Raw genomic sequence first — 22,590 nt, forward strand, 5'->3', positions numbered from 1 at the left:
GAGTGCTTTTGAAAATCTCAGTGAATATTTTAACTTTCCACTGTAAACTGGAATGCCTGTGCAGATAGGTAAATTAACGATTGGCTTAAGCCTGAGGTAGTTCCTTCAGTCTTGTTTATATCCTACTGAAAACTCAAAAGTATTCCTTCAGGAAATTATTCTCTGCTTATGGCCTAAAAATACTACCCATGTTGCCTAGAGTAAGCCTACTTAAGATTTTCAGATCACAAAATTCTTAAATTTGCCTTAAAACTACTGTTCAAGCAAAGTTTCCAATTAAGTCATCAAAAATGCTGAGATGCTTTGAGCCATTAAGTTAAGTTGATTAATGTTATTTTTCTATGGCAAAGTCTTCCTGTTGGATTTTATTAGGGAATATTGATGTGCATCTAACAGAATAAAAGGCTCATCTGTTGTGCAGAGTTTAATGAATTTGCAAATGAAATGCATTGTTGTCGCCTGTCCAGAGCATTTGTAAAGAAGATCCTTCGGAGAACAAAAAGCTTCTTATTTTTAAGAGAATGATGTTGTTTTTCAGGGCTTGGAAAGGGCTTGAATACCTGGATGCTTGGACTCTTATATGTAGCTAGAGAAATTGGGTTTGACATGAATTATTAAAAGTAATAATTATAATAAAAAAGGACATTTCAGCAAGCCATCTTTCCTACTTTTTCACTAGCTTCCCATTTAAAAATAAACAAAACTGCTTCTTCTGTTCTGCAGGGCAAATGCCTCTCTCTTTGCAGCTGGAGAAAACAGTTCCTCACAGGAACTGACACTGACATTAAGCACCATGATGCCAAATGCCAAAGCAAAAATATGGAAATCAATTCTCTGCTGACTGTTGTTTTTGCCGTGTTGATGGTTACCTAAAGAGCCAAAGGGGAAGCGAAACAACAGAGTACTTCTTAGCAACAGTACATGAGCATCTTTATGAATATGGTGAAGGAACTCTAATGCTTCATGGTGGTATTAAGTATGTCCTGAGAACTGGACAGAACTCTGGGACTCCTGGTTCTAGCTTTTACTGCACAAAGCCAGAAAAGCTCTGGTGAGCAGCCTCCCTTTTTGGGCTCTGGTGTCCCAGGTTGTTCAGTATGCCCTTTCCAGCCTTACTGTGCTTGCATTTCTGTACCTTTTAAGGCTGATGTTACATATGACAGCCTACAGAAAGATTAAGGGAATAATGATTTTTCTTTCTCAAACTAGCTTGCAGTGCTGTGGATTTTTCCACAAGAAATCAGTGTAGGAAAATGTTATCTGTGAAGAAATCAGTGTGCCTCTTGTCTGTTAGTGAGCAGCATTATAATATTAGTGAGCGGCTTTACGGCATCAGTCTGTCTTCTCAGTGCCTTGACTTCTGTTTAACACTGGGTTATTTTTTTTTAACTGAATTTTGATGCATTAGTATGGTCAGATGTAATGCAGTTAGGAGCAGTTTTGCACATGGAGAAGACAAGATGAGTGGTGAAGGATTTTTTTCTGGCTGCCTGAAAATTTTCTGACAGAATCTGAACTGAAGGCTTGAGTCTTACAGAACCATGGACGGCTGGGGACTGGTTTCCTGAAATGTGTTTTATATCACCATAGTTGAGATTAGCTGACATAGGCTTAAAGATTTTTTTTTGCTTGTTTGTTTTTGTGGTGTGCGTAGTTTTTTTACGGCATTCCCTTTACTTGCATTTCAAGACACTCATCCTGTTAGCCTTCAAACTCCATTATTTTTCTCTCAGTAAGACTGTTGAGGTGGACAGGTCCATGTCTGTGCTTTAATTTTTGTTTAATTACATAGTCAATGTTCTCCTAATGTATTTTAAGTAATTAACAGAAGAACAGCAGCAGCAACAACAACAAAAACACTTGACCATTGTTCTTCTAAAATTTCTTCCCATAGTGGTTGCATGTTACAGATCAGCTTTAACTTTTGTCTTTCTTCTCTAGTAGCTTACAAGGAAGTGAAATGTACCAGATTACAAATTTCTGTAATAATGTGGAAAACTCAACTAAGTACTCTGAAAATTGTTATTTTCTGTAGTATATAGGGGCCATAGAGCTGGTCAGGTGGCTGGCTTGGCTTGGGCTATATTCTGAAAGAACTGAGAATGCTTCACTCCAGAGAAAAGAATGTTGCACTTTCTGACCAAGTCTTTTTTTGGTAAAAACGGGGAGTGCATGACCCCTACGTCCCGTTAAAAGGTCTTGTGTTCTGCGAACAAGTGACTGCAAATCTTTTATCAATTATAACTTACAGCACTATCTTTATGAAGGAATCTCAAAGCTATAAAAATACTCTCACTTCAGAACCAGCGTTTAAAAATATATTTTATATATTTGTCCAATTAGTGTACCAAGATGATGGAGATGATGGTAGTGAATGTAGTCTTTATCCTGTCTCACCCGTCTGTTCTGCATGAACATATTGTCCTTAGTTACCGTATAACCAATTCGTGCTTCCTTACAGTAGCTTGCAGTGACCTTTTTCATTTTTCATCATGTCTTGCTGAGGAAGGCAGTCTTTGTTCGTATTTGTTCTTGTAGATACAGTTTCCAAAACAAGAACTCTTCTGTACATTGTGTTGTCTTTTTATTTCATAGTTCTGCATCTTCATCTTTCTTCTCCCTCTGTCTGTGTACTTTACAAGATTGCTGCCTGAATTCTCAGCTTGTTTGTTTTGTAAAAGAGAAATTGCTTGTGCTATTAACATAGCATTTAGCATTAACAATAGCATTTACCATGTTAAACTGAATGTGCATGTTCTCTTGCTGATGTGTTTCTGTGCATGGAGAATTTTTTTTGGTAGGAAGGCTAGACTTTTGGTTAGTCACTGGTCCCTTTGAGGTTTCTGGCTCAATTTAGCTTTTGCTGCTGACTAAATTCAGTAACTGGAACCTGATGACCTTCTATTTCTGGTTATTAAAATTGAGAAACGTGTGCTGGCTTGACAAAGTACATTTTTGCTGGGTGAGACCTTCTCAGGGTTTTCTGTTCCTTGGAGTCCAACCCTAAGTTATAAAGAGGCTTTGGAATCATTCTCTAGGGAACACTTAAAGCAAATTACTCCTGCTGTCGTTGCTCGCTGAAGATTGACAGTTGTACAAGAGCAGGGTCACCCAGAAGATGACTAAGCTACCTCTTGCTCTTTCCAGATGCTGATAGCCATCTGTGATGTTTCTGCTGGAAAGGGAAGATTGAAATTGTTGCTGATGGGATTGTCAATCCAGTGTAGTTTTCTTCCCAGGTTTAGGGTATCCCTCCCGTTGTTCTTGTAAGAACACACTAAAGACTGTTTGGTTTACTGGGGAGAAGAAGGTAGGACAGCTGCAAGATTTCAACAAGCAGTCCTCACAATTCTTCCTACTTTTTCTGCCAACTTCTGGAGAGGTCTAGATTTTTTTGAGAAACTGGGTGGACCGGGAACTGTTGCCACTGAGATCAGCAGATGGGGGCAGTGTGCCTTTCTGAAAGGCAGGCTTTCCTTCTCATCTATCTGCAGTTAGGAGCCGTACCTCTGGCCTTCCCCTTTGTCCTATTCATGTGTGGTAATCTTAGCCCAAGAAGTTGTCTTGGGGGAAAGAAGCGAGGGATTCATCTTCATTCTGAAAGTAGATGATTACTGCTTATTGTACGAAAGTTTTTTGTTTAATCTGCAAGGATTTATTAAGAAGCAAGAGAGTTTTCGAAGATGACTGTCTTGCTCTCTGGCTGCTGGGAAATAACCCCTCAAGTGCTGTGCCCATTTGACTTTTTCTCTTCTTTATGAAGGCTGGTTCCTTCATTGCAAATAATGCTTGTACTTTTTTTTTTGACCGTGATCACCGTGTCACTTCTACCTGGTTCCAGAACTCCTGCTTTCGTGTAAGTGGGATACTAATCTGTGAAGATTTCAGCTATATGCCTGGAAGTTTGGGGATTTTTTTTTTTTTTTTTGCTTTTTATTACTACTCCCTTAAGAGCTTTAAAGTAATCTAGGTTTTATTAAAGGCTTTTGATTCTCAAATATTTTTAGATATAGGCATCTGCCACAGCTATAGCAAAGCAGCAATGCTGGCTTTTAACTACAGGATCCTGTTGAACAGATTTTGATTACTGAGAGGGTATAAGAGCAGTTAAGAGCTTATTCTAACTTCCAGTGGCTAGTGACTATTTCCAAAAAGGGTAGGAAGGAGCAAAATTACTGTAAGTACCACAAAAGTATTTTTAATACTTTCTCCTGGAACACTCTGGTATTTGTTACATCAGGCTCTGTTTCGAACTTGCATATGTTTTAAATTAAATATATATAAATAAATGTTGGAAGGACATGTTATCTTTAGTACTTTCTGTTCTGTGGATAAAAAAACTAAGCTTTTTGCTGTACATAATTTAAGCATGTAACTAAAGAGCTCTGAAAACATTAAAAATGAAAACAAAGCTTGGGCTGAAAATCCTACTGTAAATGGAAACTACAGGGGAAAAAATGGTGAACTGGCTGCTTACTGTAAGAACTCCAGTACTTTGGGGAAATCTGATTTCCCTTCCCAAAGGGGATATGGTCTGGGACTGTCAGAAGCTCCTGACTTCTTAGATGATAATCTTAGCTTTTCTGGATTGTGAAAAGCAATTCTTTCTATGAATTTTGTGTTCTCACAGAAGATTAGATTTACCAGTATTGTGCGTGAGAGAGTACAGGATGGGACCTGCGATCTTACAGCATTAGTCCAATGAAATGCTTTTGAGCTAAGCTGTACAGTTAACGTATACAGGTCTAGATACTGCTCTTATCCCTGCTGCCTCTTGGGAAAGCAATTGGCAGATCATGGACAGCTTCTACTGAAGTTCTAAAAGCCACAAAAAGGAACTTTGTTCATATAAATTAAAGGGATGTTCCAGGCACTGCCTGTCCTGTTTTACTTATGATCATCCATGTGGAATTGCCCTGTTTTAGTTAAATGCTCTCACTTTCTTAGCATGAAAAGAAGAAAGGCCAGTTTTCTGTGACAAATTTGATAATGCCAAGCTTGTTTGTATGTGAGAGTAATGGTGATGAAATTCAGGATGGTAAGAGATTCTGGCTTCCCTACAGTAAAACCACAGGGATAATTTCCACACATGGATTGTTATTATTTTTTGTCACCTTGTTAAAAAAAAAAAGGTTTTACTGCTTGTGGAATGTGAATAGGCACTTTTTGGTCTCTGGAGCTAGTAATTTTGCTTGTGATACCCCCAGTACAGAGAAAAAGAAAATCTCGTATTTGAATGTGCAGTCTCATCAGTGGAACTGTAGGAGGCAGTGCAGTGAGCATGTGTGCTGTTTTGTTTACCCAGAGTAAACCATTGTAGATTTAAATCAAGAGACTGTAGATGATGAGAACTGAAGTTAGATACTCACATTGATTTAGCTTTTATTTATTTCCCTTTTTCTGTAGGATACAGTTTTGCAATAGTCATTGTTTATCGTGGAATGGGAGGCGAAGATTTCTTATAAATTTATAAGATATTGCTTGCATAAATAAAACAATAGTATTTATGACCTTTTATAGCATAGTTACCTAGAATAATACAGACAGTAATACTATGATATGGACATGGCTGCCATTCCACTATACATAGCTTACTTGTTCTTCTGTTTTATCAACTTCATTTTCTGTGAGCAGCAATGTATCCAGCAGAATGGCTGACGATGCTTGGATAGGTGAATTCCTCAGCCTCATTGGGCTCTGGTACATTATGGGGTTAATCCCGTTTCTCATCCCGTGCATAACAAAGAGCTTGGAATTTTCTGTCACAGAATTCCTGAAAGAGATCCTGCTGGAACACTTCCGAAGGATCTTGGCAGGCTTTGTGGTCTGATAGTTGCAAGTGATATACCTGCTGAAAGCCTCCCTAAATGTTTTGTTGAAGAGTGTATAGACAAGAGGGTTCACTCCTGAGGAAACGTATCCTATCCAAACAAATATCTCCATGAGCTTCTGAAAAACTTCCTTGTTGCAGGAGTTGCACAGGACCGAACTTATGTTAGTTATGAAGAACGGGCACCACATCAACAAGAAAAGAAAAAATACAATCCCAAGAACTTTTGATGCCCTTTGTTCATTGGTTATGGTTTGCATAGACTTCCTCCCAATTGTAGACATTCTGCAAATGGGCATATCGTTGGTCAAAGTCTTGTCCTTTCTGGAGCCGTTTAGCATGGCCACCTTTTCTGGTGAGTAGGAAGGTGCTGTGTCACGCTGAAAAACCGTGGACACTGTTGACCAAGTCAAACGTTGAGGTGGCTTGTTGATCAAGTAGGCCTTCTTGCGTAGCACTTGAATTGTCAGAAAATAAGTGACTATCATGATAGCTAGGGGAATAAAGAATGCAGCCACTGATCCGTATAGGATAAAGTCATGAAAACGATCAGGCGTCAGAAGACATGTGATGTTTGTAGAGTTGCCATTTCCATCTTCAATGCCTCTGATAGGGACTGGAATAGCAATACCTAGAGGAGAAAAACCAAATACTTCAGTACATGGTAATTGCTTGCCTTCTCCTTTCTTGGGTCTGAAGCCTCAGGGTCTCTAAAGAATTCCTGAGCTCTGGAGTAGGCACAAGGGTTACTGAGAAAACATGAGTTGTTTGAAGGCCTCACGTGGGTAACTGGGAAAGTAGTACTTTGTGAGACTTGGCAAGCTCAGCAGTAACAGAATTGCCCTTTTAACGAGATTGGTACTAACCCTTAGAGGTTGAGGAAGCGGTATGGAGTTGCCAACTTCTCAAGTGTAAAACGTATGAATTGCTTTGACTCTAGTCATTGCGATTAGTATGGCTTTTCCTCCCTTGAAATGAGTTTCCCTAATGCTGTCCACCTCCTTCCCTCTCCCCCCAGTTTTTTTTTTTCTTGAGGTAACCATTGTACTTCTTGAAGTCTGGTTCTGTAAATATATAAAACTTGTCTTTCCCTCTTATCTTAATGACATCAAGTGATTGGACACAGCTGATTTTTTTCACCCTGCTTGACTTTGGTATATACAAGTAGTTAAATAGATGCCAGAATTATGCAGTGTGTGTATTTGAGATGGATTTGTTGTTTAAAATCTCTTGGATATTTAAGAGTGTTTAAATGAGGCTAGCTAGTAAGCTCTGTAATTCACTGCTCATTTAAAAAAAAATAAAAAAATGTTAGCAGTCTTGTCTTTTAAATGATTTTTTTATAACCACTAAATTACAGTCAACACTTCATTTGCCAGCAGTCTGACATTACAATGAAAACAACAGGTTCCTTGCTGTCTGGTGGAGGTTATTTGTGCTGTGTTTCCTGATACCACTTAAAGAGATGTAGGTATTTACTGCAGTCCTCTGCTACTCTGCTTACCGAAGTTGGTTGGGGGGAGCAAGCAGCGAAATGGTTTACCCTTCAACCACTTGACCCCTTTCTTAAGTGGAGGCACACCTTCAGATAGAGCAAATGCTTAAAACAAGGATTGAATCAAATTAACCTTTGATTTGGAGAAATTTGGCTCAGCTGCAGGGTACTTTCATGTTAGATAAAAATAAATGAAAAGTACAGCACTGATTAATAACAATACTTCGGGTATTAAAAGGTCAGCTTGTAAGTGTGTTGTCTCATTAACAGTTTCCTTTTTTGTGATAAAACAGAAATACGTCTCTTCTCCTGTCACCATCACAGCTCTTCCAGAATTTTGTTCAAGTTGAAATTTCTGGTTTTAGGCACGTATGTCTAAGTCAAGAAGATGGATGTGCCTATTCTTGTATGCGTCATTGGCCTTAAGTAATCTGGAATAATTTTGTTCTTCCTTTTGCATACAGAGCATAACAGCACTATGCTTGGGGCTGCCTGCTATGCATTTTAGTTACTTGAATTCAATGTTTTCACCTCCTAGCTCATTTAAAAGACTTTTTTAAGCGTTGAAGGCAAGGGATGTGCTACACGCACAACAAAGAGGTGCTAATATCATAAATGTTTGTACATTTGCATCCTTTATATCAACAGTTTGGTTTGTTGTTTTTTTTTTTGGCTTAAAGGTAGCCTTTCTGTATGATATATTGCCAGTACATCTCAGTCTTCAGTGTGAATGTTGCCAGCTGCTCACTTATCTTTCATTCTTTGGTGTAAGTAATTAACCTTTTTAAAATTTGTTTCATGACATGATTGTAAGTAAGGCACTGGTTTTTAACAGCATATACTCAAGACTTAAAATTATGTTTGGGACAGAATACTAGATTGTTTCCACAGGAACATGAAATCTTGCTTTCCCAGGAGACATGCTAGCCATGCAGATGTTGTCTTCTGACTTTTTGGAATTTTGGGACCATGAAGAGGTATGTTGATTATACCTACTCAGTCCTTGACCTTTCTGATAAGCTTGATAAGGAGCAGTTATCCAGGCAGATTTTTGATGTAGCTACGCATGATCCAAGTGGTGGACTTAGGCCAGCCCAGGTGTTATGGTCTGCGAACCATATAGTATTTTGTCAAATTTGTCTTTGTGCCCAGCTTACACCTATTGCTTTGGACATGAAAAGCTTCTGTATTGCTTTTCCAGTCTCCGAGCCTCACATACCTATTGAAATGAGCCAAACGATGATGATTTTGATGATGGTTGTAGCCCATGAGTTGTACTGACTAGCCTGGATTGGCTTTTTAATCGCAATATAGCGGTCTAGTGAGATGGCACAGAGGTGCATGATGGAAGCTGTGGAAAAGAGGACATCAAGGAACAGCCAGATAGGACACAAGGCAGTTGGAAAAGGCCAGGCATTATCTGAAAGAGAACAGAAAACTCATTAGAATCTTTTTTTTGAGAGAGTGTTTTCACTGTCTTTTTTTCCCCCTTGGAATCAGTACCCTTAGAGTTCATAATTCTGCAGAAACTGACCTTTGCTACCACCTCAGTTGGATTGTCGTATTTTTCAGTTGACTTCTACTTGGCATAGTTGCTGCCATCATACTGATCAGGCTGTTTGTGTATAATAAAACTTTCCCTATCGTTCTGTCCATTTTAGATCATAATCTCTTTGTAGTAAGGACTCTGAATTTAAAAAAAAAAAAAAAAAGAGAGTTCTAAAAATGGGTCAGGACAGTGCTCAGTGCTTGTACCCTAATTTTAAATGACATTTTTTCAGCTATGTATCTTTGATACTCCTGTGATCCAAGGTTGTATTAAATAGAGGAGGTAACGGGTGATAACCAATGCATTAGTCAGTCATTGCAGAACCATGTTTAAATCTTGAAGTTAGTGGTAATCTTGAGGATACTAGTTGTGTAGAAACTAGAAAGAAGCAGGGCTCTTCTAACTAAAGATTTTTTAAGCATTGAGGTGCTTTCTTGCACTTTTTTTTTCCAAGAAGGATGAGTTGGATTTTCAGTCTTCTATCCTGTTTCTGACAGTAGTTACCTGTCTCTCATGTTAATCTTTGTAGCAAATATATGGTCTGTCACCTGCACTGAGTCCAAGCTAAAGGGTTTGTAGCGTTCAGTGTTGCAAAAGGGTGGTATTCTTATGGTATTGATGGATTTGCTTAAATTCTCCCTCTTTATAAAATTCAGCTGTGCTTGATCAGTAGGTCCGTTAAAAGTACTGTCAGAGAACTCGGTTCTTTGTTGAATGATGACTAAGGAAAAAAAAGACATTTGTAACAAAATTTGTTTTTAATCTCCGTATTCTGAATACACAGATCTGCATGCTGAGAATGACAAATGAGCTGGAATGTTGTAATGCTTGATCCTGTCAATGTGGTGATGGTGCAGCAGTTTGACATTAAAACATTTTTTCATAATGTGACTGATAGATGGAAACAGCATGTTGCTACCTTGACTTGAGTAATAAGCCCCAGAAGACAGAAAATTGTATAAAGACAAACACAGTATGTACTTTTCTGCATTGCTGCCCATGTTTGGAAACCTTTCCTGTTAGATGAAGAGAACAGGTTGATGAAGCGTTACACTGGACGTCACCCATCCCCAAAGCAGGGGACTCCAGGTGAGGATGGTGTAGAAAAAGAGGCAAAAAGGAAGAGGGGTGGTCTAGTTTCAAATCATTAACCAGTGAATTTTAATATCTAGTCGCGTATTTCCAAAAGTAAATAATTAAAATTATGCTTCAAAATATGTCATACAGTTATGAGAAAGTCATAATTAGTATATTTTGAAATAGTTACTCATGTTCATGATTTCTATCTACACTGTTAACTGACAGTGAAGTGCGTTACCTTTCTGAACAAGAAAAAGGAAATCAAAATGTTTTGTGGTTCACGCAACTAGAAAGCAAGCCAGAATAAAAAAGAAAAACAGCTAAATAATTGATTTGATGGGTTTTAAATGTGCTTGCTCACTCCAGAAAAGCAGAACTATTTCTTGACTTACATGATGAGTGATTAGTTGAGATAAAATATGAATAATGGAAAGCGTATTCTACATCTTGAAGGACACACGGATAACACTGCTAGATTTCAAATGAGGAGCTAACACTTCTGTTGAGAGTGCTTACGTGCTGCTCCCTGGATTATAACTGCTTTGCTTTCTGGAGAATTGCAGCGTAATAAATTATTTCCATTTGCAGTTAATTTGCCTTTTGCAAAAGAACTCCCTCAAATACCTCACAACAGAAAGTGTTTTTCTTTTAAGTATAGATGTATTAAAACAGCTACCTGACGCAGAGCAACTTTGATGAGTTGTAGGGCGTTTGTTAGTTGGAAGTATAACTGAAAAGAGAAAGTTTTCTTTTTTTTTTCTTTCAAACTGCACGCAGAAGACAGTAAGTTACTGCATTCGTGGTTATAGCATTATGTACTCTTATATTTGTGTGTATGAGATGATTTTATCCATACAAAATCAGAGGAGACGGTAAACGCAGTAGCTGAGGAGTTGATGAATATGGTTATTAATTAAATATATACAGAGAGAGAGAAACTCTGATACCTGTAAGTCCTGAAGAATCACCTAGTCGTCTAGGATTCATATTTTACTTCTACTTTGTTTTGTTGTACACGTGTTAGAAGCTCCGTGCCTAGCCCTGGACATACTGTTCTAGGCTACGATTTTGTGCTTTCCTCGTGTATATTATTATTTGCCTGTTCTGTTAGTTCGGGAGCAGGGAAGAAGCAGACATTAATTTCACCTCAGGACCTCGAAGGCATGTCTGACCCTTGAGAACAAACAAGCAGTCGTGTTTTCCCACTTTATAATTCAGGCTGAAGGTAAAATGGGTAAGTCCTGCCAAAGCAGTACATACGGAGTTGCTAACAGGTCATGCTTAGTTTGGATTGTTGAAAGTTCTGATTCTCCTATTACGGATCCACACTTGTAGAGGAAAAAACAAAGCATTAAATGGTTTACTGTGCTGGGATTCTCCACCTTCTTTTTTCCTGGGGGATTGAAATGCTGATTTTAACAACTAGTGGATTCAATTTATTTATTTATTCAAATGCCTGGGTTAGCTGACAAATGTGCTGGCTTGAAAACCTGTTTGCTTTCTCCAGCTATTGGGTGGTATAAGATAAAATGATAGTCCTTACGATCCTGGTCTCAGACCCTCCTAAATGCAGCAGTGCTGCTGTTGCGCATTATTTTCCTTATTTCTAGTTAATACAAGATCAAATACGTATTTTAAGGTTTGTCTTGCACCTTAAGAGAAGTAAGATGAGCTTTTAACACAACTGTCTGCCCTTGGTTAATAGAATATTTATTTCCAGAAAGATTTATTGATAGGAAATACCTTGGAAATGTGTAATCCTCAAAACAAAGTACAGTATAGAGGTGCTCTTGCTATAAGCCAGAAGCTTTTTATGAAGGCTTGGGAGAAAGCACCTATTGTGTGCATGCATGGGCATGATTGAGAGATCTTTAAACAGACTTGGAAATGGTTTGTTCTTTTGCTGTAGGGGCAGCTGAAATGTGTTGCTTGTAAATGATTTTGTTACAGGAGTCATTTTGTTGCTGTTAGACAACAATGTTTTCACTGAGAAGGAAATCTGATACTTTAATCGCCAATTGATCTAAGCCTAGGCTTTAATCTTCAAATTGATGCATGCATGTTTGCGGTCTGCATGTTTGTTGTTCACCCTCGTGGCAGCATTCGGCTTTGAGGACTTCATAGGCCTGGGGTTTCTGGGCTGCTGCCTTGCTTTCGCACTCCCGTGGCCGCTTGCCTTTATTTCTCCGCTCCAATTGTAGTGTCAGCAGTGGTTTTTCACCGTTGTGCCGTTTTTTGAATTTTACCAAAGTATTCTTTTTATCAAAGTTGCTTTGTTGGAAATAAACCCTGGTTTTATTACTTATTTTTAGGTTTGAGATATTGGGAAGTAGACATCAATGAAGTAAGCAAGAAGGAAAGATTTGCCGTGGTTCAGAATCAATAACAGGGAAAGATTAACAGTGATTGCTTTTGACAGGTTTCGAAAATTAGGGTTTGCAGCCTAGGACACACAGCTTTACCTTTTGATTTTGAAGTGGATGTACGTGAGAAAAGAGAATATAATTTAAAAGGTGGCACATACCCTGTCTGCAAGTAAACCACTGCCTATGAAGGCATGGACAACAGACTTTTTCCTGCTGCAGGCTTTGCAAATTAGAGGCTCCTTATTAAGAATTTGCTAATTTCGCCATCTGATAAATAGCAACGTTTTTGTTTTGCTTTGGTATTTCTTTGGTAGTTCTGTGTGTTTATAAATTTTGGTAACTTCTGAAAGCTAGATTTCAGAGAATGCAATTATTTCCTAACACGCCTGCCTTTTTGCGGAAGAAATGAGAAGAATTTAGTAACCAATAAAAACAATGAACTGTTTGTATATTCTGACACTCGTATTCTTAAATCAAAATTGCATTGTATATTCAGACTGGAGTACGTTTTAGTCACTGCTGAGAAGAAGAAATCTGCTGCTCATGGTATTATACCTCTGAGTTGGTTACAGATTTTTATTTTTTTTAAAGAGCAGCTGCTTATCACAGTGACAGCCTATTTCTGAAGGTTTTTCTTTAAGCCTGTCGTCAGGGCATGAAGCCAATAGCTGTAGTAGATTTTGAATTTGAGCACTGTGACATTAATTTTTCCAAAATCGTTTAATGAGGCCGCATTTTAGTTCACACCTTTTTCCTCAAATATTTTCCACATAATTAAATATCAGTCTCATCTGAAGCATAATATTTGTATTCTGTATCTAGAAACTGCACACAGCTATTTCATTATAACAGAAACATTCCTGTGTGAAAGTGCCAGGAGGCCAGACTTAATTGGCTTTCTCACTATCAATTATTATTCTATGTTCAAGCAGTTATCTGGATAATGTAGCTTCAAGATTTAGACTCGTTATGTACTCAGAAGTATGTTCTTGCTTCATTCCAGTAACTCCTTATGTTTTGCTCGTGCTTTGAGCTTCTGTAAACACCTCAGCATCTTCTGCCAGTTGGTAAAGAGGCAAAGCAGTTTTTCTGGTTGGGAGCCAGAGAGCAGTGGTTGAAACTGAAATGTGAAAGGCTGGTCACAATCTCATTTAGTTAATTATAACTAATTTTACTGCTTTCTGGTATATTTCCTGCACTGTGAAAGATGCTTTTGTTTGTAAGATTCCTAGCATGCTTTAAACTGTTGTAACCAGGGTTTTGCACTGGATTAATTGAGAGATTAAGGAGCAATAGTCTCTTTATAAAGTTAAAAAGAAAAGGAGTTATTAGTCGAGCAAAATTTAAAAAGAAAAGAAAGAAACCACCCACACCTTCACAAACCCCAGAACCTGCCCTCTCTTTTTATTGATTGCTAGTCAAATACTAGTACTTTTTATCTTAATCAATAATTTTATTCTTTCTTTTCATTAGTGAGGTCTTTGGCAGGAGCTAAGCACTTACAGTATCCGTGTATTACTACATTTATACATAAGTTTTTCACCTGTACGCGTGCACATGTGCGCATACATTACATCATTTTTTTTTGTAGGCAATGGTATTTTTTCAAGGTAGAAATCACAGTCCTGGTTATATACGTTCATTTATCTTTGTAGAAACTGTTGCTTGCAATAAAAAAAAGTCTGCCTATTTTATGATATCAACCCTGAATTCTTCCCTCTAATTCATAGACTGTTAAGGGCAAAGCAGTCTGTAGTATACAGAAATTCGGTGACATTTAATGAATAAACACATTTGTTAATAAAGTGATACCAGTCTTCTGCAGCAAACAAAAGCTACTGATGCACTTTCTGAAATAAAGTTTGTAGTTGTTTGCTTGTTGCTTAGGCAACTCTTAGAGATCTAGCATAGGAAAAATGAACTCCTGCAGCCTTTCATTATCTGGAGCCCAGTGGTATCTATACCTTAAAGATAATTCTGTAAATCCTTAAGCTTTTTGAAAAAACGATATCAGATTGCATTTTAAATTGTCTATTCTAGTATCATACAGGTGGGGAAAAATATTCTTAAAGAAACTTCAGGAGTAAAAAAAAAAAAAAAAAAGACACTTTTCCATGGAGCTGTTTCTGATTGGGTGTCAAAAGTAATATTTGAAATAAAGCTGGGCATGAGAAAATATGAAAAAGTCATTCTTCTTCTGTAATGACTAAGTAGAAAGAAAATGTCACACCCAGTGTATAATCATATAAAAAAATATGTATTTTATTCCATGTGAGCCAGACTGAATGGTGAATCTGAGTCTTGAAGATCAGGTACATGGATGGATCGAGGCTGCCGTGGCTTGACAGATTAATTAATTCTATGGGACATTTTACAAACTATTTTCTTAGGGCAGGAGAAAAGCACTTCCCCTGAAACTGAGACTGGTAAAACTTGACATTGATGCTTCCAGGAACCATCTCTGACTGCTCATGAAGTATGGAATCGATACCAAGATAAAATCAGGTGGCTCTTAATCCTAAAAAGTTCAAAAACTGTTCAGTTTAGTTATTTTAGGCCAGATCATTATTCTTGGTGACTTATTTCTAAGAGGAGACTGCCTGCAACTAGTGTAATACCCAGTAGAACAGGTAACAACATTGTGCTGAAGCTATTAAAAACAATGATCGACTGCACAAATGTTCCCATGTCCCTGTCCGATTTAGTTCTAAGTCTCAGGTGCTTTTTGGATGGTTTATTTCAAAACAAAGAACAGCCATAGTGGGTATACTTTCCATAAAGACATTAGACTATATTAGAGGAAGGACAGATTTTGGAGCCCTCATCCAAGTGATTTTTAAGATTGTAATAGTGGAGAGCAAACAAATTTTCTGTTTAAATTAGACTTCCAAGTTTGTACCCAGTATGCTTGCCTGATGAAACAAACGCACTGTACTTACCAAACAATATTATGAGAAGGGCAATCGGCATCACAAACAGTCCCACGAGCAAATCTGCCACTGCCAAGGATGTTAAAAAGTAGTTGGTAGCATATTGCAACTTTTTCTCCAGAGACACCGCCAGTATGACGAGTATGTTCCCCCCGATGGTGGGGATGATCACCAGGAGGAACAGTAAAGCCGCCCAACGCACTTTGTTCCCTTGCTCGTCACTTGGGTAGTTCTCTTTGGGTTCTCCTGTTACCGGGAGAGGTGACAAAGATCCATTGTCAGCTCCAGACCCGTTCAAGAAATATAAAGGATGGGACATGTTTGTTTCCAGCAGAACGTATTCAGGAGCTGTATTTTGGGCAGGAATTGCGTACGGTGTAAGAGTTCACTGTGCCTCTCTGGTCCAGGATGGTCCTGAAGAAAGGCCAGCATGGTCAGTATGGTAAACTGGTCATCTGCTATTTTGAGCCACAGTAACCATGTCAGAGCTGGTATCCAAATTTTTTTTTTTTTATCCCGTGCCTTGCTGAGCGCAGTTAGGTCTTAAAAATGAAAGTCTCGTCTTGTGTCCATCTCTGGCCGGTCAGGTTCAGTGGTCTGGTGTCCCCTTTAGAGTGAGGTTCAGGCTTCAGACGATCACACGAGAGAATTCAATAGCTGAGAAAAGTAAGCAGTGCATTAGCTCCTGTCTTTTACTGCTGTAAGGGAAAAAAAAAAAAGTGATAAGACGAATTTGGATGCCAAACGGTTCCCTCTAGCTATAGCGTACGTAGATTTGCTCTTTTTAAGTACAAACTGATGCAAAGACAGATGCTCGCGTTGTGTGTATGCAACTCCTCCTCTCCCCAGTGTCTAGTCTCCAGCAGCGTGTGCGTAGGCAGACAGCAGTTCCCATATTTCCCCTTATTAAGAATCCTATTTCTCCACAGAGGGTCACCCCAAAAATATCTTCAGAAATGATGTATGAGGCTTCGGTTTTAATGTCTACAGTTCCTAATTTATCAGGTGAGGGTCAGGAAGCTGTAGACAATAAAACACTAGTGACAGTCTCAAGGGGACAGTAAAGATTTATGGAACTGAGACATCTAAATTTACCCATTACTTGAAGGGGGGGGTGAGTAAACCTCCTTTTGTTTTTGTAATCTGAGCAGGGCTTTTATTAAGCACAGCCTTTCCTCTCTCTCTCTCTCTTTCTCTCTCTCAACTCTGCTGAAGACTTAACGCTTACATTTCCCTGTTCAAGCAGACACTAAACCAGTTGTCATGTCGTTAAGCTGAACACACTCAGGTACTGGCAAGATTTGATGTGTTGTAATTTTCAGGTGAAGAAAGCCTTACCTTTTTCTCTTGCACTTCAGTGGAGGTCACTTTATATCCAGGACGATCCTTTGTAATTTGTTCTTCTTTTTCATCACGTGGTGGATTTTAAGATACTTTTCACTGTTTTCTAGAAAGCAAGTTGTTCATTTGTTTTTGTTTCTTGTTTTTTTCTGAAGTGTCTCTCTTTGCCTGCTTTTGTTTAGCACTTATGTTTCTTTTCACACCGAGATTAAGGATTTCTCTTTTGGGAAAACTGTCTTCCTTATCCAGGTATTTTCTCCAGCTCTTGAATGGAGGAAAAAAAATGTTCTTGCTGCATTTAAAAAAGATAAAAGTAAGATTCTTTTTTTTCTGCCCTTCCATTCTTTTGATGATTTTAAGTGGTTAGCACAGTCTCAGTGCGATTTTCTTTGTTCATTAGGAAAACTTGCAGTCCGCTGCTGCTGCTGTTTGCTGATTGATTCATTCCAGCGCATCCAGCTCCGTGTTTGAAAGCAGGGAAATAAATGAGTGGGGGCTCGGCTGGAAAAAAGCCAGAGAGGGTTAATTGATTCAGCGCTCCAGTACTCTAATGTATGCTCCTCGTAGCTGTATCAGGATGTGCGGACCCTGCAAAGAACCCTTCCTGCTAGAATATTGGAACTACACGCAGGATAGCATGTGTGTGCATATGCGCGCTCGTGCTCTCCCTCAGCTCTCTCTGCTTGGAAGCACAGTTAACCCTAAAAAGTTCTACCACCATGTAAACAGTCTGAGCACACTATTGTAAGTGTGTGGGCTGTTACTTTCAATCTTTCTACATGCAGCTGCTTCTTATTATTTTGAACGTTCTCTTTTGTTACCTTCCAACTTTCAGTCAGATGTGTGTGTAGTCTCTAACTTCATGTATTTCTGCTTAAAAATGGAAATAGAGTTCGCTTCCAAGAACATTAGCTGGACAATTGTATAAGAGTCATTGAGTTTAAGGCCAGAAAAGACCATGAGATCATGGTCTGGCCCCTGGTGTATTACCGGCCATTACATTGCTTGAGTTGCTCAGTGCTCTCACCGGGCTCAACCTGGGAATTGGGTCGTTGAGGAACTACAAATCAATTCATATTTGTTTAGAAAGCAAACAAACAAAAACTTCTTTTGGGTACAACTACTTTGGGGCCAAAGAGAGAAAGCTGCTGTCAGAAATGAACAGAAGTATTTAACGTAATGTTTTCAGATAGCACAGTAGAACTTCCAGTGAAGTAGTTATCACTTGTTCTGTTTTTGTTTTTTTTTTTTTTAACTTTTTAAAGGAAACCTTTGGTAAGATTTCACAATGTCTTCATTTTCAATTGACTTCTGACATCTTTATTCTTCCGAAAGTCCTATCTTAGGAAATAAAGATGAATCCAGCTATGGTAATTGTTTCCTTATCTGACCACCTCCCCATTGTCACCTCTGACAGCACTGACAGAGCACATGCAGGAGAATGAATACATACAAATGCAGGAACGGAGACGGAGCAATACTGTATTGGACTAAGAAGCTTTTGGATTCCGTTTTCCTTAATCTCAACTTTGTCTAATCAGCTTCTGTATTATTTTATAAAACTTGAAGGCTCTTCTAGCATTAATTTAACTGTATTGGATATTGGAATCTTTACCAAAATTTCTGTTGGATTAAACACAGCCAGTTTTCACTCCTTCTGATTGTGCAGACAAAGCTTGTTTTCCTTCATCATTAACACTGGAGCTATTTTTGTCCGTGTTGAAAAGCGGCTGGAACTATTGCCACTTTCTGGTGACAGAAATATTGGCAGTATGGTCTAAATAATGAATGTGCGGGGGAAAAAAAGTTCCAGAGTAAAACCACTGAAGTATAGTAAAAGATAGATTAATCCCTTAACTTTAGTGCTCTACTTGTGGGTATATGGCATGTGCTGATCTTCACATCACATCTCCAAGTTTAAAGAACGGAGTTAAAAGCTCTGGGAGTTTAGAAACAGACAATGCATCTATCAGAAACCAGCTCATCATGAGCATCGTGTACTGATGTGAGCCTGTGCTGGCTCTGAAGCATTATCTGTAAAGTGGTTTGGTTGTTTTTCTTCCCAAATTTTGTCTTTCACAGTAGCACTATCCTTCAATCACTTCTATGTGGGGGAAGTATCAGAGTTAGAGAAACATAATTTTGTCAGCTTGAGTTCTGCATTATAAATTTACTTCACAGATCTTAACCACATCTGAGAAACATCTCTGTAGGTTGCTGCATTAAAGAGTTGTTTTCGTCAAAGTGAAAATCAAGCATTCCCACTTCTCTGGAATGCCTCATTGGATTTTATAATGTAATTTATGTGATGAAAACATCTCTTCAGCTGCTAAAATGGCTAAATTAAACAAATTGGGAGGGGGGAGGCACTTAGAAGCACCACCTGAAGGCTGTACTGTTGTCTGCAGACTGGTGTGATGAAAGCTGTATAAAAGCATTCATATCTAATTGAAAGGGGAAGGATTTCTTAATACAGATGAAAACAGTTTTCTTAGGACCTCTCAGAGGACGATGTTGAGAGTTTGGTTATGTGTCGGCTTGTACAGCATGTAAGCTCGCTTTGTGTGGTGTTTCGTTTCAGATGGTGAGAGCTTATCTGCCTTTTGTGATGTTTTCTGAACCTTCGCAGGCTTGAATAATTTCTGAGAAACGTACCCTCCTGTGTATCTGTGACAGATCTCTCGCAAGCTCTTCGCTGCCTGCTTCTGACTAGGCCTTTTCTGTAGGCCGCTGCCCAGCCCCGTGCCCAGCCCCTTTCCTGTATTAAAACCTAGGTCTTGCTAAGATGGTCTACAGTAACCTGAATGTTTGAAGTGTGCATAGATCCCCCCACTATCATTTCTGTTTTCAAATTGCCCATACTATTGCATTTTAATGGGCCGATATCTACATTAGGCGTGGACTGTCACTGGTGACAGAGGTGTTCGGGAGGTGCGTAGCCCTCCAGTTCACATGCTGTGGCTGTCTGCAGCTCAGCCTGGTCCTCCTGGTGGATGGGAGGCCTCCCAGAAGTTCTCATCCCTCAGCAGGTCTTGGGTGTGCAACCGGGAGGCATTGCAGAGAAAGACGTTGAGGAGAACGAGCCTGTGTTGCGTGAGATAGCTGCAGGAAATTCCTGGCGTGGGAATCACTTGGATCCTTTTTGTCAAGAGAGGAGAGAGGATTTGTACCCATGCTCAATGTACACTGAAATAAGTCAATTTGTTGCACTTTTCTCTGAGCTTTTTCTGTGTTGTTCCCTGTCCATCTCTCTCCGTCAGAAATGACTGCAAACTGTGCAATTAGATGTCTGCATTCCTCCCTTATTAACTCATTCATGCATGAAATGAAGTATCTGTTAAGCTTTTCCTTTTGTCACTGGACAAGAAAAGCAATGTGTAGAAATAGTACTGTATCAAATGATTAATTCCTGCCCGATAGTTTAGAAAGTTATAAATATTTTAAGTAATATGAAATATGACTGGTGAGACTTAATGAGGAATTTAAAAGATGTATTTGACATTTGTTCTTTAACATTTAATATTTCACTTAGTTGTAAAGCCCTTAAATATTTAGACTAAAAAATAAATGCATGTTACTGATGCTTCAGACACTTCCATTTTTAGTCTCAATTGCAAGAGCAATCTGATGGCTTATTTTCAGCATTCTGTTTATTTACTTATTGATGCTAGCTTTTATACATAAACGTGGTTTCATGTTCAAATATTGCTAAAATAGAAATGGCAATAATCCTCCACCCTTCAAGATGTGTTAAGTCATAAAACTGCGGGTAAATTGCACAAAGGTATTTGAATGTGATTCTAACTGGGATGTAATCTAAGAAGCTAAGTGCTTCAAAATGTGGCAATCAGAGCTTTTAGCTTGTCTTGTGGTATGGGTGTATGCTTCGTGGACCAAAAAAAAAAGTTAAATGATCAATGTACCTAACAGTTTCTTATCTTTTAGTATGCCAATAAGGCTCTTGTAGGCAAATCCTGTAAAGAGTTATGATTTTGTATCTGCAGATGTAATTTACCTTTAGAAAAGCCACAAGTTAGGTACCTTACAGATTCCAAGTAGAGCTACTTAAAAAAGAAAAAAATCTACTTTCTTTAGTTTTCAGGAACTCAAGGGCAATTAAAAGCTAAATGTCAGCCTTTTATATATAATACTTATATATATACATATATATAAATGTCATAGTTAATTCACATTTAATTATACCCAAGAGATGAATATCCCTAAGAAGTAGATCAAAGTTGAGGCTAAAGCTGAGGTCACTGGGCAGTAGTTAGGCAGTGCTTTTGCGTTCTGTCCATTTCAGTAAAGATTCAAAATCCTCAGTTAAGTAGGATGTTTGTTTCTTGTGGTAGTTTTGAGAGGAACCAGTTGGTGAGTAAAACTAATAAAATGCTAGCTGCTATGTTTTGCTGATAATCTCTCGTTAACTGTCTTGGTGCATCTGATTTTTTTTTAAGGTTTTGTTTACGGCTTCTCAAACAAACCAAACTGAACCTTGGAGCGAGTCCTTCATCTGCAGGCCAAACATCACAACAATAAAACTTATCCTGGCATTGGTTGGAAACAAATCTGTAGCCAGCTACTGTGTAGAAGTCTATAGAAAAAAAACTTGTGAAGCTTCTTTGGCATAATTTCATTTCCTGATAACAGAGAGGATAAAGTGAAGCAAGTTATGATGTTGTTTTTTGGATATGGGTGTGGATTCATTGACATTTGTTTTGATGGCTTACGTAGGAGCAGTTGAGCAATTCTCAAATGAAAATGAAGGAAATAATCAGGCAGTTCGTTTGTTGTTTTGCTGTTGTAGTAAAATGTAATTGCAAAAGCAAACTGCTTGAGCAAAACCAGTGTTAGGAATAAAGGAAGGAACCGGTGCATTAAAGATAATTTGGTTTAAAAATAGATATTGGGCTGTATATCTTAGAAAGATGGGCAGTTTAGAGATGTGCCTCAGCCTTTAACGCAGGAATTTGTGGGATGGAATTACTGGCCTCTGTTACGGGAAGATCAGAATAGAGGACCATGATATGTTGCTTTGGGCCTCATAATATATTAAACATACTCTAAGCTTAGAGTTTTTACTCTGACTTTTAAGAGGGGGGCAGTCTGCAGGTGAAACTTATGCCCACTAAATTTCCAGATGTTATTCTGTTTTTTTTCATGCGTTGTTATCATCTGTTTAATTTGCAGTAATGACAGATGCCCTCACTAACACTAGGAGTAGCCCGTTGCTGAGTGTGACCTCTGATAAGCTGCACTGGAGGTGTCCAGCAGGGAGCCGGAGGGGTGCTGTAGGTTTGGGAACCGGCATGGGGTCTGGTCCTGGTGGAGTGGAAACTGCCTCCAGCAGCAGCAGAGCTGCCTCCCCGTTGTGCTGAATGTCAAGTCAGCAGTTCGCGTGGCTGGGCTCAAAGTGAGGGCTGGAAACCTCGGGATAGCAGAAGGAGAGCAGGATCACGTTCTAAGCATATTCCTCAATTGGATTACTAGTTGGAAATAATGCCACAGGAGCAAGATTGCAGGCTGTAACGGCATATGAGAGCATTTTAAATTTTTTCTTTGATCGTTTGACAGAATTGGTTTGAGTTTTATGAATTTTACTGAGTGTGGTTTGGGGTTTATGTTGGCTAAACTTCTAGCGACAGTGTGTAAGACTTTGTAAAGCATCTCAGCAGTGAAGCAGGCAAACAAGTGTTACAGCTGTAACATCGATGCCAGCAGTGCTCTTGTATATTGAAGTCCTGTTCCTCTGATAAGCATTTTTACAAGGCTCTTCAGATTCCTCTACCTGCTTGTGATTCTGCCTTCTAGTTCTCTAGTAAGTGGGAAAGCACTTTTTGAAGGTTGCAGGGTTGAGAGATTGTGTGACCGAGGAAAATGGTGGTGGGATCCCTTCAGTAATTTCAGCTCCCGAAATGGATTTACAGAAGGCCACCTGTCAGAATGTTTGACTGTTTTATGAGTAGATTTGAGGAAAAACAAACAAACAAGAAAGTAAT

At 38.7% G+C, this 22,590-nt stretch overlaps 2 protein-coding genes across 2 annotated transcripts in view; one reads left to right on the top strand and one right to left on the bottom strand.

The window, feature by feature from the left end:
- PSMD1 (proteasome 26S subunit, non-ATPase 1) overlaps positions 1-22,590 on the top strand; it is a 72,082-nt gene that overhangs the window by 21,098 nt on the left and 28,394 nt on the right. The window lies entirely within an intron of this gene.
- HTR2B (5-hydroxytryptamine receptor 2B) lies at positions 5,361-16,077 on the bottom strand. Its single transcript, XM_083848484.1, has 3 exons — positions 15,260-16,077; positions 8,545-8,745; positions 5,361-6,461 (listed from the first exon to the last, which is right to left on the bottom strand). Exons 1-3 carry the CDS (start codon positions 15,567-15,569, stop codon positions 5,581-5,583), a joined length of 1,392 nt encoding a protein of 463 aa, XP_083704610.1. The 5' UTR covers positions 15,570-16,077; the 3' UTR covers positions 5,361-5,580.

This window comes from Anser anser (assembly GCF_964211835.1).
Source record: "Anser anser genome assembly, chromosome: 9".
NCBI classification, from domain to species: domain Eukaryota; kingdom Metazoa; phylum Chordata; class Aves; order Anseriformes; family Anatidae; genus Anser; species Anser anser.

Bases quoted from the DNA above. Each gene is read 5' to 3' on its own strand.
- HTR2B (XM_083848484.1), bottom strand. From the start codon at position 15,569: ATGTCCCATCCTTTATATTTCTTGAACGGGTCTGGAGCTGACAATGGA. The intron at 8,746-15,259 runs GTAAGTACAGTG...GTTCTCTTTCAG, and splicing joins CCTTCTCATAATATTGTTTG to ATAATGCCTGGCCTTTTCCA. The intron at 6,462-8,544 runs GTATGTGAGGCT...TTTCTCCTCTAG, and splicing joins CGTTTGGCTCATTTCAATAG to GTATTGCTATTCCAGTCCCT.